The 16,130-nt window shown below is 34.4% G+C and overlaps 1 protein-coding gene across 1 annotated transcript in view; it reads left to right on the top strand.

The window, feature by feature from the left end:
• Window positions 1-16,130, top strand: part of LOC136040204 (COP9 signalosome complex subunit 3-like) — a 254,721-nt gene that overhangs the window by 5,590 nt on the left and 233,001 nt on the right. Inside the window, exons 2-3 of the mRNA XM_065724362.1 lie at window positions 11,029-11,289; window positions 14,889-15,109. Of these exons, the coding sequence (XP_065580434.1) occupies window positions 11,029-11,289; window positions 14,889-15,109 (482 nt within the window). The remainder of the gene's footprint in view (window positions 1-11,028; window positions 11,290-14,888; window positions 15,110-16,130) is intronic.

Raw genomic sequence — 16,130 nt, 5'->3', positions numbered from 1 at the left:
AATATCGCAGACAAAGCATCTCAAAAATTTGATAGTGAAAAAGAATGGAAATTGGATTCTAGAATATTCATTATTTTAAATTTGTTGGTATGTCAGTCGATAGATATTGATCTGTTTGCAACTAGATTAAATTTTCAGATTAAACCATTTGTTTCTTTGAAACCAGATCCAGAATGTTTTTTTCGTAGATGCATTTGCAATGAGTTGGGAGCTTCATTTCTTTTATGCTTTCCCCCCATTTAGCTTACTTCTGAGGACCCTTCAGAAGGTAGAGACAGATCAGGCAACTGGTATTTTGATTTTCCCAAACTGGACCACACAAGTTTGGTATCCCTTACTATTAAAGCTCTTAATAGGAAGTCCTATGCTTTAACCAAAAGATACTTTTACTTTGTCTCTTCCACATAAACCGACCTTACATCATCCATTGTCCAAAACGTTATGCCTAGCGGCTTGTGCTGTCTCCGGCAAGGGCTTCACCACCAAGGATATTCTCCTTCCACAGTCGATATTATCATGGATGGATGGCGGGATTCAACTAAGCGCCAGTACAGGGTTTACATTGAAAAATGGATCGACTTTTGTAGAAGAAACACAATCCAGGCCTTGGAGGCAACTCTTCCGGAGACTTTTACCAAGAAATTCATGAGAGGTGTCTTTAATAGAAGGCCTAGTCTACCCAAGATTTCTAGTATTTAGGATGTGAAATGTGTATTTGATCTATTTAGATTGCCAGCTTGGGATATCGAAAATCTTAAATTAAAGACACTAACACAAAAATTAGCGGTTTTATTGATTATATCGGCTTGTGAAAGAGTTCAGTTGTTGGCTAGTTTGTCAACTAATAATATGATACATAATGACGACGGAAGTTTTGATTTTCAAATTAATGTGTTATTAAAAACAACAAAACCGGGCAACCACAAATCAGTAGTTAAATTTCGACCTTTTCAAGAGTCGTCCCTTTGTCCGGGGCGCACCTAGCTAGGTATATTAGAATGATGTCATACCTGAAAAGAGACGACGCACTTTTTCTTACATATCGTAAGCCTTATACTGCTGCGTTTAAGTCATCTATTTCTAGATGGATAAAAGAAGTGTTATTTCTTGCAGTTATAGATACCAGTGTTTATGGTGCTCATAGCACACGGTCTGCCTCAATGTCCCACCTTAAAGCAAGAGGAGTTGATGTGGACCAAATCATAAGATATGTAGGCTGCAGAAATGCCAAAACGTTTGCTAGGTTCTATAATAAACCAGTTGAAAGTGGAAAACAGTTATATGTCTTTTGAAGTTACTCATCACATTCTGTTATATTTGAATAATCTTACTACAAATGAATTTTTGTACAGCAGCCTCATTTTATTGAATAGGGCCATTATTGGTCACTAGTGTTGGTTTAGCTCATGCTGAACTTTAAAATCTCAGTTTAACTCGAGGCAAAGCTAAGGCACTCCTTTTGGAGTAGAATTGATAAATTAAACAAAAACTTACCAAGTTTGAAGTTTGATTGTAATTCTACTCAAAGAAGGAGCGCCAGCGTAGCTGAGAGTTCAACTGCCCTCCCGATTTCCCTTCCCGTTGAACTCTCAGCGTTTCATCATGAGCTTAACCACCGCATACTACAACGACTTTAAAATACTGGTTTTGGTCAATTGAGGCGATTGCACGCGTCTATCTCAGTTGAACTCTCAGCTATGCTGGCGCTCCTTCTTTTGAGTAGAATTACAATCAAACTTCAAACTTGGTAAGTTTTCGTTTAATTTATCAATTATTATTTATTGAAAACCTGTCTTTATACAAAAAGAACATGACAGAGCACTACAAAGAGAAAAAACAAAACAAAAGTAAAATAACATTATACAACTATGGCAATGTAACTAGAGTTGAAGGAGTTGGCTCCAAGCATGTCTTGAAATATTTTGGTTGCATTTTTTCATAAGTTTAGCAACAGCTATAGTAGGACCTGCCATGCAAATATTATTGATGAGCTTTGAATTGCATGTTCAAATCGTATATCTCAGTAGGTATTTTGAAAAATAGAAGAAAGTAGAACAGATTTTCAATTTATCAGCATTAGTAGGAATCTTCTAGAAATGTGCAATGTAGAAGATGTGGGGGAGAGCAACAGTGTTGTATCACATTGTAAGATAGCAGCTATTGAAACAAAGCTTAGTAGAGACTATGGAAGCATATAAAGCTGATATGCAGCATTTGATGCCTTTTGTTAGGAGATGATAAAATGTGAGAAATGGTATTCCCCAATGGGAATATCAAGGTAAACAATTTGGTCAGAAGGGCAGATCTTTGAATTCCCAAGTACAATTTCATGAGGAAGTGGGGCTTTCCAGTTAAAAAGCACTGTGTCACTTTTCAACATTCAATTCAAGACCACATTTTAAGTATTCTGCTTGCAGTTTTTGGAAAGTTTCAAAAATGTTGTCCAAACTTCAGCTGATGTTAACAATGTCATCAGCATAAGTGACTAGGGGGATATTGACACCAGAAAAAATGCAAGACTTCTCACACTGGTCCTGAGCTTTGAGGACATAGCTATTGAAATAAAAAGGTGGGACCATTGCACCTTGTGTGGCTCCTCTCTTAAATGGTACAGTTCTATCCGATAGCCTTGCCATTTTCTCTTACTTAGGAGGGATTTTAAGATGGATTTGTAGCTTAGCATACGTATCTCTTTGAGATCTGAGGATAGCCAGATTTTCTCCTCTTTTAGCAGCCCTTAAAAGCGTGTGCGGGTTGGTCAGGGAGTCAAAGGCGTGGCAAACACCATGACTGCCAAGGCAAATGAAGTATCTGTAAAAGAAGTATCAAGCAGAGCATTAGCAACAGCTACATGAACATCTGCACATAAAATGCCATGCTCAAAGGCAAATTGATGTGGAGGCATGTAACATTTTTCTTTAAGCTCTTTTATTTTACTCTAATGAGAGCACACAACCAGGGCTTAATGCTGTCTGGTTCTAAGCTGGCTTAAGTTCTTTGTACAGATCTAAGGAGGAGTTATTAGTCCCTGACTTACACTGGTTGGATCCAGTGCTTTCCTTGAAACTATAACAGCTTCAATAAAACAATATGAAACACAGGATATGGGGTATTACAGCATTGGAAGATGACTATTGTTTTAACATTTTGATTTGTTCAGATGTTTTAAATGAGATTTTCTAAGAGTTCCAGAAACTTGTTGTGTAGGGATAGCAAACATAGAATTAGGTGATAAAGAGTTTATTTACTCTGGTAGAAAGGATGTGGTATAGACAGAGCTCTTTCTAGGCTGGGTTGTAGAAAGGGAAAAATTAGTTACAGTGCCACCTTCCAACTCAAATATAAGCAGAAATGTTGAATCAAAGTGGGCAACCCCCCAGCTGTGGCACCTGGTTAGCCTCCCTTGAGCAGCTCTGGGTACAGAGCTATGGAGTAGGGCTCATGATGGACTGTAAGTCTCCCAAATAGGAGTTTCAGACAAGGCAGTTCTAATAGTGTACTTTGTTTTTTGTTCTAACACTATTTTTAGGGGTTATATGTTATTTCATTTCTTAGTATGGGACGTGATCATCTCTTTCTAGGTTGTTAGCTACTGCTGCAACCTGGATAAGGAAGCTTTGTAGTATTGCCTAGGATGGAATGTTATTAATATTAAAATTCTAATTGCTCACCTTATGACCAAAATGTAGCCCTATATAATTGATTAATAGAATTAAAAGAGACTCAGACGAATTCTACAGAAATAAATATACTAGGTCCTAGGTAGAAATATGGTATTACTATTAGTTGACTTTAATGCCTTTAATTTTGTAGGTGTAATAATGTAATTATAACCAATAGATTGTTTGGTCATAAAATGACCTATGAGTTAATATGGTACTCACTTGATGGTACAATGGGCAATCTTATTGATTATACTATCATAAATTGGGAACTGGCCTAATCAATAGAAGATACTAAGGTATATGTGAGTGGTGGTATTTATGTTTACAATGAAGATTACCATCTAGTGGTGGGTATGGATAATGTAAAGCTGAAATTGAATAAGTGTAGCTACCTTCTGAGGTGATGCTGATAGATTCCATGACAAAATTTGAGATGAAATTTCCAAGACCAATTTGGCATAGAACTGGGGATATGAGTGAATAGTTTTAGGAGAATAGTTTGCAGAGTAGCAAAGATGTTTTAGCAGGAAAAGCCAGAAATACAACTAAGAATATGAATGAAAAAAGCTTTAAGCTTTGTAGAAGAGAGAAAGGGTTTGTACAAGAAATTTGGCTATAGGTTGTACAAAAATGAAAGGAATTGCATGGAATTAAAGAAGACAATATATTGTAAATTCAGAAAATGTAAAATGTAGGTTAAGAATCTAGAAGATGTAGACTGACAGCATAAGTAAAGTTATTGTATTGACATTCCAATAAATCATAGGCAGTGCAACAGCACTGCCTAAGTAAAGAGCAATGTGGGCACAATGTATTATTTATTATTTTTTTTTTGGACCAGAGCACTTCGTATTGAAGGAGTTGTCATAGAAACTTCAAAAAGGGCTTGTTTGATTGGAAATTGAAAGGGATAGTGCCCTTTTTAATATTCAAAAGTGATTGGCAACTAACCCCCTCACATACCCACCATTTCCCCAAACATATCCAATTAACATTTTGAGGTTGTCATTTTGTTCAAATTGTTGGAAGATCTGGAAATTGTGTCTTTGAGGAGGATAATCCCTCACTGCCCTCAGGGAAAGAGTTGTAAGTTATGCCCTGGGGGTATATACAATTTGTATAGAGAGGGCAGTCTTAGAAACTTCCGAATGGGCTCATTGGATTGTAAATCAAATCTCCTAGTGCCCTTTTTAAGGTTCCGAGTGATCAGGGGTGGTTACCCCCCACACCTCATATATCTGTGTAATATATCTGATAGAAATTCTGAGGTGGCCATTTGTCATCATAGAAACTTTGAAAAGAACTCATTTGATTGGAAACTGAAAGGGCTAGTACTCTTTTTGATAGTCAAAAGTGATTGGAGGGCAACTAACCCCCCTCCCATGCCCAACAATTCTTTAAACACACCCAGTCAAAATTTTGAGATAGTCATTTTGTTCAACATAGTTGAAAGGGCCAGAAATTATGTATTTAAGGATGACAACCCCTCTACAGCTCTCATGGCAAGAGTTGTAAGTTTTGCTCTGGGGGTGTATAAAATATATATAGAAAAGGTGATTGTATAAACTTTGGGGGGGGGGGATAATTGGATTGGTAATCAAGAGCTTTAGAGTACTTTTTAAGATTCAGATTGATTGGAGGGTGGATATCCCTCCCCCACCTCATATTTTCCTGAAATGCATCTGATAGAAATCTTGAGATGGCCATTTGCTGTTTTAGAAATTTCAAAAAGAACTCATTTTATTGGAAATTTAAAGGGCTAGTGCCCTTTTTAATAGTTAAAAGTGATTGAAGGGCAACTAACTCCCCCATCTACACCCACCACTTCTCCAAACCCTTCCAGTCCAAATTTTTATGTAGCTATTTTGTTCAACGTAATTGAAAGGCCTGGAAATTATTTATTTGATGATAACTGCCCCCCTTCCTCCCAGAGCACTCAGGGCAAGAGTTGTAAGTTATGCCCTGGGGGCATTAAGGTATATATAGAAAGGGTGATTGTATAAACTTTGTGGAGTGGGCTCATCGGATTGATAATCAGAAGTTCTAGTGGCCTTTTTGAGATTCAAAGGGTGGATACTCCCCACCTAATATTTTCCCAAAATGTGTTGGATAAAAATTTGAATATGGTCATTTATTGTTGAAGAAACTTCAAAAACAGCTCATTCGATTGGAAATTGAAAGAACCAGTGCCCTTTTTAATAGTCAAAAGTGAGTGGAGGGCAACTAACCTCCTCCCAAGCCCACCATTTCCCCAAACATATCCAATAAAAAATTTGAGATAGCCATTTTTTTCAACGTAATTGAAAGGTCTGGACTTTATTTTTATTGGACTTGCAACTAAACGGAAAATGGGGATTTTATTTAATAAAATGGTGGATTTAGACATATCAATATTGTAGGTTGTGCTCTGGGTTGGGTCATTATTGCTGCAGCCCCATCAAAGGCTAACAATTGATGCACATTTTCATTCCATGTGATTAAAATCTCCCCCCCCCCATCCTGCATTTCAGAGTAAAAGTATTAGTAAAAAGCCCTGCAAAAAACTAGGGTTGGTTGAATGTTCATTGAACCACAATTATATTTCTCGCAATTGTAACCAAGAATTTTTCAGTTTTTTTTCTCCCAATTTCTTAAAAGAAATATTCAACTTTTTCTCAAATTGTAACCCATTGCAACCCACTCGTAAATAGAAAAGCTGTTTTTTTTGCTTTTTTTCTTAACAAATATTCTGACATTTAATGGATGATAAAACCCTGTCAGTTAAAAAAAAAAAAAGAAATTAATTAGGAAAAGGAGTTTTATTAAAGTCTTCCAAAGAAAAGTAAAATACGAAATTAAAACCTGAAATGAGCTAAAACAAAGTCATATTCTGCTTTAAATTTGAAGAACAGAAATTAGCACAAAAAACAGTAGAGGTACCGCCCAGTTAAACCCTCTAAAGGCTAGAGTGTCATTTGTGCTTCACTGAAAACAAAATGTATTTTAAATAGTTTTTTGTTTGTCATTGTAATACTGAAATTTGAATTAAATAGAATCAAAAAGAAAATTTTCTACAAAAATAATGCATCCTTTCAATGTTAAATTTAAATTTCGAGTCACAAATGTGATTATTCTAAGAATTTTTTCTTTCTTGTAACCTTCATTAGTATTTTGATTTTCATATGTCTCTTTTTATTTAAAAAAGAAACACTCGAAATATATTTTTGTTTTCAGTAAAGTTCAAATGACACTAACATTCTAGAGGTGTTTGAGGGAGTGGTAACCCGTTTCCTATTTGCAGTCCTTTTTTTCTTTTAAACATTTTTTTCTTTTAAACATTCTTATAAACATTTAAACTTCTTTTTTTCTTTTAAACATTTCATAGCATTGTAAGTTTCTCTTTTGTTGTGGTTGTTGTGAAACAAATTGATCTTGATACAAATCGTTTCAGAAAATTTTCTCTGCTATGATTCAAGTATTTGAGGCTGTTTTTCTTTGGCCATTTTCTTTTAGAGGGGAAGGGGGAGAGGGGTATTTTTGCTTATACAGGCAAAGTCTTGACTTATCTAACTTTTGATCTTTTCCTTATGGTTCCTAGTGATAATATTAGTTTTTTGAAATCAAATGCAAAATACTTCAAGAAGCCAAAATATCTAAGACGGTAAGATAAAATTTTACCTTCAAAACGGTTATCACAAGCAAATATTGCAAAGCTTCCATTTCTTTGAAAAAAAAAACAAAACAAAAAACAATAAAGTATCTTACTGTCAAGAAATATTTAATTCTTGATAAAAGAAAAACAATAAAGGTTGGTCTGAAAATAAAAATCAGTTGCACAATTTACTTCATAAAAAGTTGTCATACTAAAAGTATAAAATAGGATAATTTATATTTGAAATCAGAATAGGGTTGATATAAATGCAAAGACAGAACTTGGTAAACATATAGGACAAAATGACAACATTCTGGGAATTGCTTCTAGACAAAATACAAATAAACTTTAAAGCAAAATTTCGGAGACCAAAATGGCAAGTAATATCACACATCATAAGAAGGGAAAAAATTGTACTTAAATCACAGACTTTTTCTTGTGCTAAGAATTTTTTTTATATCAAAATAGCAAATAAACGAAGCGATATGTTTTTAACAAAGAATATGGGTTACTTGTAAGAGTAGAAACTAGTGATAATGTTGACTAAATGAAACACCAAGCCATCCAGCCTCTGGTGCTTCTTTACGTTTTTCAACTATTTTCTTTATATCAAAATAGCAAGTAAACGAAGCGATATGTTTTTAACAAAGAATATGGGTTACTTGTAAGAGTAGAAACTAGTGATAGTGTTGACTAAATGAAACACCAAGCCATCCAGCCTCTGGTGCTTCTTTACGTTTTTCAACTATTTTTTTTTATATCAAAATAGCAAGTAAACGAAGCGATATGTTTTTAACAAAGAATATGGGTTACTTGTAAGAGTAGAAACTAGTGATAGTGTTGACTAAATGAAACACCAAGCCATCCAGCCTCTGGTGCTTCTTTACGTTTTTCAAGCTATTTGATTGTGTTTTTCCCAAATACTGGGATCAGACACTACCATAGTAATCTTCAGTTATAATAGTTTTACCTTATTATTACACTAGTTTATAAATTATTAAACTTATTAATGATCAAATCCCCCCAAAAGTGTTAAGAATCTGCTATTGAATAACTGTTATATTGCATAGAATAGTGATGCTTCCTATTTGACTTAAAGATACAGTAAATGTTGTATTTGCATGAAAAAAGTGGAAAAATTTTAATGTGGAAAACTGGTGGAATAAGTGGAAAATCTTACTATTGCTAATTATTAAACCTTGTTGTTAAACTAGGGTAGTAATAAGTTTCTCATCTCATTTCCTGACAGAAAAACGGTTACAAAGCTGTAACAATATGCCACGTGTCACCAAACGTTAGATGGCACTGATGTTTTTTTGTCAACGCTATTGTCAGCTTCCACTCTTGTAATTTACTTATGCTCTTTGACGTCTGGAAGAGGCAAGTCAACACCCTCAAACAAAAAATATATTCAAACACCAGTTCCAACAATGTTGCAAACAGACATGGAAAATGTTCCAAAGCCGCCAGTTGCAGAATTTGACAGGATTCCTAAATCTGCTTACACTTTAGCTGCACAACTTGTGTTTCGACAGCTTTTTTTAAAGCAAAAAGTATTTTTACATGTAAAAATTGTATTTTCAGGCAAAATCTGCCAACAAATTTGAAAACCGCCAAGTAGCATTGCTATTATGCTACACCATTTTTTGTGCAGTGGGCTACAGATTATCCTTACCAAACAGACAATTTGGATAAATAAGTGTCCTGTCCAACATACGTTTTCATTTCAGATATCTCATTGGTTAATTTAGTTTAAAATAAAGCTATGGGTGAAATACCACCTTGACCCCATTATATTATGCTTGACATTATACTATAGATCATATTATGCAAAACAAAGATAGGAAATACGTTGAGAAAAAGAAGAAACTTTGTAGAAATATACATACTCTCAACAATTAAATAGTTACATTTCAAAATTACTTTAGCACTATGCAACTAAGAACCTTAAGTTCTTTAACTAAGAACCTTAAGTTCTTAAGTAACCTTAAGCACAAAAAAAGTTCTTTCTGATAAAATTTTGGGTTTTCTGAATATTGGAACTGGTTGGCGCTTTCACCATGGTTGTTCTTACAATGAGGGCTTGGTAAATAAGACTTTCTATTTGGTGATTCTTGTATGCATAACCACAGGTGTGTAATATTTTTGAGGGAATACCAGAGGGCTCTTGGAGGAGGGGAAGTCAAATTAGGATGAATTTCTGAAAATCTATATCTGTTTGACCTATTGTCCTTCTTTAAATGGGATCCTGGACATGAGGGCTTGGAGTTGGAGTTTGTAAATATTTGTTGAATCGAGTTTGAGTTAGTATTTTGAAAACGCCTGAGAAAAGAGTTGGTTATTAATCTAGCTAAAAGTTATAATCTCTAGTTATAAATCTCAGTTATATAATTAAGTTAATGAAGCTTTAAAATAGGGCTGTGGAGTCAGAGTCTTAGTAAATTTTTACTGAATGGAGTCGGAGTTGCTTATAACTTATAACCGACTCCACAGCCCTGCTGGATATACAGTTGTAAATATTAAAATACCAAGGACAATGACAATGGAATATGATTGTTTAAGTGGAAACTTAAAGTAAAACTTAAACGCTTAAGTGGAAACTTAAACAACCATATATATCTTAAAGCACTAGAAAAAAGTTGATTAGGCTGTTTAATTTCTAGTGAAAAAGACCTCCATATAAAGTTAAGTAGCTTTTGGTAGTAGCAGATGCCACATACAATCCTAACATGGGTGAAGAATTGGTAAGAATAAGCTAAAACATCCAGCACCAAATAACAGAGGAAGATGTTGCTTTCCTTTGAAAGTGTAGGCGAGTTGTTTTCAACTGCTTTTGGTCTTTGAATTTTTAAACAGTTCATGGTAATAGTAATTGAAACTCTAAATAAAGGAATTCCAAATTTATAAAATGAGGTATAATGTTAGCCATCAAGAGCTACAAGGCTCGGAAAATTTGCCTGTTGAAGAATAGTTTCTTCTACTTTCTGTTGAAGAAACTTTTTTTTTTTATCTTTATGAACAAAAATAACTGTCAAATCCAATGTTTTTTTGCTTGTTCTTGATTTTTTTCAAGACCAACTTTTTTTTGCTTAGACCTATTTGTTTTCGTCAACCAATTTTTTTTTTGCTTAGGCCTATTTGTTTTCGTGATTCAACTTTACAACACTGATGAAAATGTGTCCCCTGAAAGCTTCAAAATATTTGAAAAATCAAAAGGCAAATCTTGGACTTTAAAAGGCAAATCTTGGACTTTAAAAGGCAAATCTTGGACTTTAAAAGGAAAATCTTGGACTTTAAAAGGTGTGCAGGTATGAATGAACCAAAGTGAGTCCATGGGTCAAAAAATGTTTCCATATTGATGTCCTTGTACTTTCATAGCCTTTAGATTCACTCTCTGTAGTAGAGTGTTTGTATCTGAAGCTAGAAGGGTTTTAAGAGGAAGAGGATAGAACTTAGATTGCTATCTCCCATTGCAGTATATAATTGGCCTACTCATCATAACTGCCATTTCATAAAAATGTAGAGGACAAGAGGCGGCGCAAAATGTAAATCTGATAAAACAGGAATTTGATTTTTTTTTCAATCTTCTTCATTGAAAATACAAAAAAAAGTACTTGTCGATGATAATACTAACAAAAAGTATTTTTAGAATTATGTGGGGGGGGGGGATCATCTCATCGCCCAATCGGCAGCTCTTCTAGTTATCTGCTATAACTCTATTTTTTTTTGTAGAAAGAGTAGCCGAGTTAAAAGACTACTTTGGGAAGTTTTCTAAACAAATTTTGGCACTTGGCAATGAACTTAGTAAAGTGTTAAGCAACCTTGATCCAGTTGCACATTGTCCGAGCTATCTTGCAATTCTCTTAGCACAATTTGTTGTTTATCAGCTGAATGAGGAAGAAGATAAATTTGAAGGATTGTTCAAGCACATATCGGAATTTGTGGCAGGATCTGATAAGACTCAACTGAACACTTCTCCAACAGATGAATTTTGTAAGGTTTTTTCTTTAATTTGTTTTGGTTGTTGTGTGGAAACTTAAGGTAAATAAAAGTTCAAATAGGGTTAAATCCTTTTAATAGACATTGATAAATTTCAAAAAAATAATAAATAATTAGACCTCATATGCAGTGACCATCATCAGCAATAATGCTACAACAGATCAATGAAACACAATAATTTATATGCAAAATAAAATAACTACATACTGTTTAATAGCCTTATTTTTTTCAAAGCAAAACCAGAAGTGAATTTCCTTGATCTTTCTGGTTCCGGTTTGTTAGCATTATTTGAACTAACAATTGGACAGAGGTTTATTGCATTGGGTGAAATGAACTTTACTCAATCGGACTGTAATAAATTATCGGAAATAGAATTCAAACCAAATTCATCTGTGTCTATTTAAAGCCATATTCTTGAACAAAATTTTCTTTTTCTCAATAGTTTCCCGAAAATTCTGCTTTAAATCCCTGTCCCCGGAAATTAAAGAGACATTATCGAATAAAAAAATGGCCCTGAAAATCAAAAGTATGTTCTGATAGGTCTGGAGTGAAATCTTCAGGTTTAGAATTTTGCTTTAAAACCGACGAAATAGAGTCTTGATGCTGTAATAATCTCATTTACAAATTCTGGCTTATACATCCCACGAATATAATAGACTTTTGTACCCTTAGCCTCAAATTGGATTTTTGAATCCAACTATAGTAACAAAATAACAACAAATAATACTGTTTGTCGTATGTATGATTACTGCTATGTTACCGACTTTTTTTTTAAAAACCCAGTCTAGTTGCTCTCGTGAAAAGCTAATCATGCTGGGATTGTAACTATGCATAAAACTGTTGTAAAAAACTGCTTGTTGTTGGTTTATTCAGTGCATATACAAGGGTTTCAGTCATGGTCTAGTTGTTAGAAACTGCTTGTTGTTGGTTTTATTCAGTGCATCTACAAGGGTTTCAGTCATGGTCTAGACCATACTCTTCGAATTTAAAATTACTTTCGTCTTACACTTTGGCGGACAGGGTCTCATGGTAATTTGGCACTTTCGGTCTCAGGAGTTCTATCACTTCCTCTATTTAAGCTTCCCTCAAAATGTTTACCATCCCGCATGTACATCGGATCTAATAGACCTTACTTTGCTGCCCCAGTACAGTTTGATCCTTGCCCGAGTTTAGAAATCTACCCAAAGCATTAATAATCTTTGAAGCTACCTCTAAACCATTACTCTGTGAAATTCTTTTATTTAGCCCTGCCACATATGGTAAGAAACAAAAAACATCCTTTTCCTGAGTTGTCTCCAAGACCTCCTTAGGAGTCTTTAGAAACGTTTTTATTCTTTTCGAAAAGGTCTGGTCAATTAACCACTCTGGATACATGTTACTTATTAGTATTTTTCTTAGAAAAGACAACTCTTTCTCAAAAAAATTTGGAGAGCAAATACTATTGATGCAGTCAGTTAAAGAAATAATCAAACCAATTTTAACTTGGCGAGCGTGACGGGAGCTAAACGGCAAAAATCTATTATTATTAGTCGGCTTTCTGTAAGTTTCAAATTTTAGACTAGTTTCATTTTTAAAGGAAAAATATCCAAAAAAAGGAAGTTTCCCATCCTCTTCTTCAGTTCAACAGTAAACTTCAAATCCCTCCCCCCTAACAATAAGGACGTTGCAAAAATCCTTTTAAGTCCTCCCCATGATTCCATACAGAAATTATTATTTATGTGCTTACTTACCACCAGCTCCTGCTGGTGGTCCAGCATAGAGAGAGATGTGACTCTCCCTCTCCATTCCGAACGGTCCTGCGCAAACATGATAACTTCTTGGAGATCAGTACCAATGCCAAAAAGTTATGTTTAAAAAATATAAATCTAACGCAATTGTATCAATATTTTCGACAAAATATTTGCTAATAATGGGCTTTAAAGGGCCCCCATCGGTAAACCATTTTCTTGTTCGAAAAATTCCTTTTTGAATTGGAAAAAAGAGGACCTATTGCACAACCTTACTAAATACATGATTACAGAGACTTCCAAATCTGTTCTACCATCAATCAAGTCCGAATTTCTTAACAATTTTCTTTGAAGAAAAATTTCGGCTGCTTTTAGATGAATATTTGTGTGCATTGATTCAATGTCGATGCTTGATAGTAGAGAACTTGAAAAAAATTCCTGTTATTTCAGTTTTTTAAACTAAATCCGAAAAGCTCTTAATATAAGAAATTTGTGTTGACAAAATTGGTTTACATGGCGACACAACCACTTGATCAAAATATTGTTCGGTGACCTTGTACTCGACATAATCGGTCGTAATGGCAGGCTCATCTTATGGATCTTTGGAAGTCCATATAAATTAGGAAACAAGGAACTGCCTGGTAGGCATTCGTAATAGAGTTGAGGTGTAAACAGACTCTTGTACAAACAAGTCTAAGAACGAAGTATATGAAGGACAAAGGAAAAATTACCGATGATTATGAATAACTTATAAGAGCGGTAACTGGCATTAGTGCAGAAAAAAAAACAACTATCAACGCCGTCTAACGTTTGATGGTACTTGGCATATTTTTCAGTGTAAATATCAGAATAATTAATTTAATTAGTTTAATTGATAAAATAATTGTAGAAGTGAGTGTCTGATCTCAGTTCCTGACAAAAAATGATTATAGAGCTTGAAAAATGCCATGTCATCAAACGCTAGTTGACATTGATAGTTTTTTTTTTGTCGACACTAGCTGCCGTTTCCACTCTTATAAATTTCCAATACTCTTTGGCCTGCTGTTCATGGAGTTTATAGTCGTGCGTGAAGGAGCAAAGGAAAGAGATTCTCTGTTGTCAGGTTTTTTCGTTTTTTTGCTTTGCTATCTGACATTTTAGTCTTTGGAAAGGAGTGCTGGGAAGCTACTTCTACTTTTGAGATAAGATTAAAAAATCCCATAACTAGTAAACACAATTACTGAGTTCGTGTGGTTGCATCAACAAAACGAACTCGATATGAAGAGTGAAAGAACTTCAAATGAGGAATGAAAGAAGTCGAAATGAGGAGTGAGGTTGCAGCAAAAATTAGAGGCGCGAGCACAATTCAACTTTAAACTAGGTTGAACTAGGGAATGGGAAATGTTGAAATGAAATAGTTCAGGGCATGAAAATAACAGAAAAGGTTTATATAACATTTTTAGCGAAACGACGAATGCCAGATTACAAAGAGTCCATAATGAAGAAACAAAATGACCTGAAAATAGGGAATCCTTACAAAATGCAGAAAAGTTGGGGACTAACTCGCAACTCACCTGCGCAAGGAACAACTCACCTGCTCTGTAGTTTAGAAACAAAGAGAGGTAGCTTTTTACACTTTCTTTTGGTGGATGTTTCGGAATTTCGGAATGTTTCATTTGATGGGATGGGTATTTTCCGTGGGGGTGGAGATAATTTTCTGCTAGGGGATTTTTCCGCGGGAGAAAATGCCTAGAACTGAATAATCTTAAATGTAACTAACTTCTAAAAATTGTCTGTCAAACTTGTTTTAAAACAGTTTTGTGTTCCTTTTCGAAAGTAGTTGTTTACTAATTAATGTAATTTAGTAATTAATTGTCATAATTTTAGTTTGCGAGCTTATCCACAATGTTACCGAAGCTGTCGTTAAGAAACAAATTCCTATGCGAGGAATACCTGTTGTTGAGATGGCAGTTAAGAAGCTTCGATTAACAGAGCAACACCTAACACCTATTCATGCAGATTTTTGTCAGTTGTGCCTCGTAGCTTCTCATCCATCTGCTGCTTTACGACTTATTAATATAGATATTGTTGAGTATCAGCCAGCTGAGGTAAGCCATTATATCACAAGATAGCTTAAGGCATTTAAGCCATTATATCACAAGATAATTTAAGCCATTATATCACAAGATAATTTAAGCCATTTAAGCTGTTATATTACAAGATAATTTAAACTATTTAAGCCATTATATAACAAGATAAATTCGTAGTTGTTTGAATCGAAAATTAATTAATGCTCTGAGAGTAGTAAGATAAGACACATTCTCAGAAATAAAAGTTCTTAAGCTGAACTGGCCAGACATGACAATAAACAACAAAGAGAGATAAAACTCCACAAAAAAAAAACCTCAAACGAGACTGCGTCCAGTAGAGAGGAAAGACAAAAATAACGCGGATATTTTGCCTGTATCCAAACTAGGCGTCCTCAATACAGGATAAAAAGAAAAAAACAACACTAAACTAAAAACAAATAAATAAATAATAAATAAATAATATAAATAATAAATAAATAATAAACAAAAATAATAAATAATAAATTGTTGTTTTGATGTTCTCATTGAAGTAACTCTAATAGCTTCTTTTCCCTATGTGGATCAGTAGCGACAATTGTATTTATTATTATTGGTGGTGGTTTTATTTGTTTTTTGTTTAGTGTTTTTTCTTTTTATCTTGTGCCGAGGACGCCTAGTTTTAATACAGGCGAAATATCCGCGTTATTTTAGTCTTCCCTCTCTACTGGCCGCAGTCTCGTTTGAGGTTTTCTTTTGTGGAGTTTTATCTTTGTTGTTTATTCTCAGAAATGGCTATCTCTAGCCCAGGCAGGCCGAATTTGTACTTCAGTGTCGAACTTAAAAACGAACAGAAAAAAAACAACGACACATAAACAAACAAATCTGTTAAGCCGGGTCAGAAAATGAACCAAAATATGAAAATGTTAGAATTCTAATGTTGCTTCAGCAGTCAGAATTCGAGTTGTTGCCAACAAAAAAATCACGTTTACGAATTGTCGACTCGGTGTTATTTGGATCAGAGCTGAAAAGTTCGTTTTCTAAACGATAAATTGTTAAACCA

This window comes from Artemia franciscana, chromosome 20 (genome assembly GCF_032884065.1).
Source record: "Artemia franciscana chromosome 20, ASM3288406v1, whole genome shotgun sequence".
Taxonomy (NCBI): Eukaryota; Metazoa; Arthropoda; class Branchiopoda; order Anostraca; family Artemiidae; genus Artemia; species Artemia franciscana.
The sequence above is the reverse complement of the archived record's forward strand: the minus strand, read 5'-3'. Positions and strand labels throughout refer to the sequence as shown.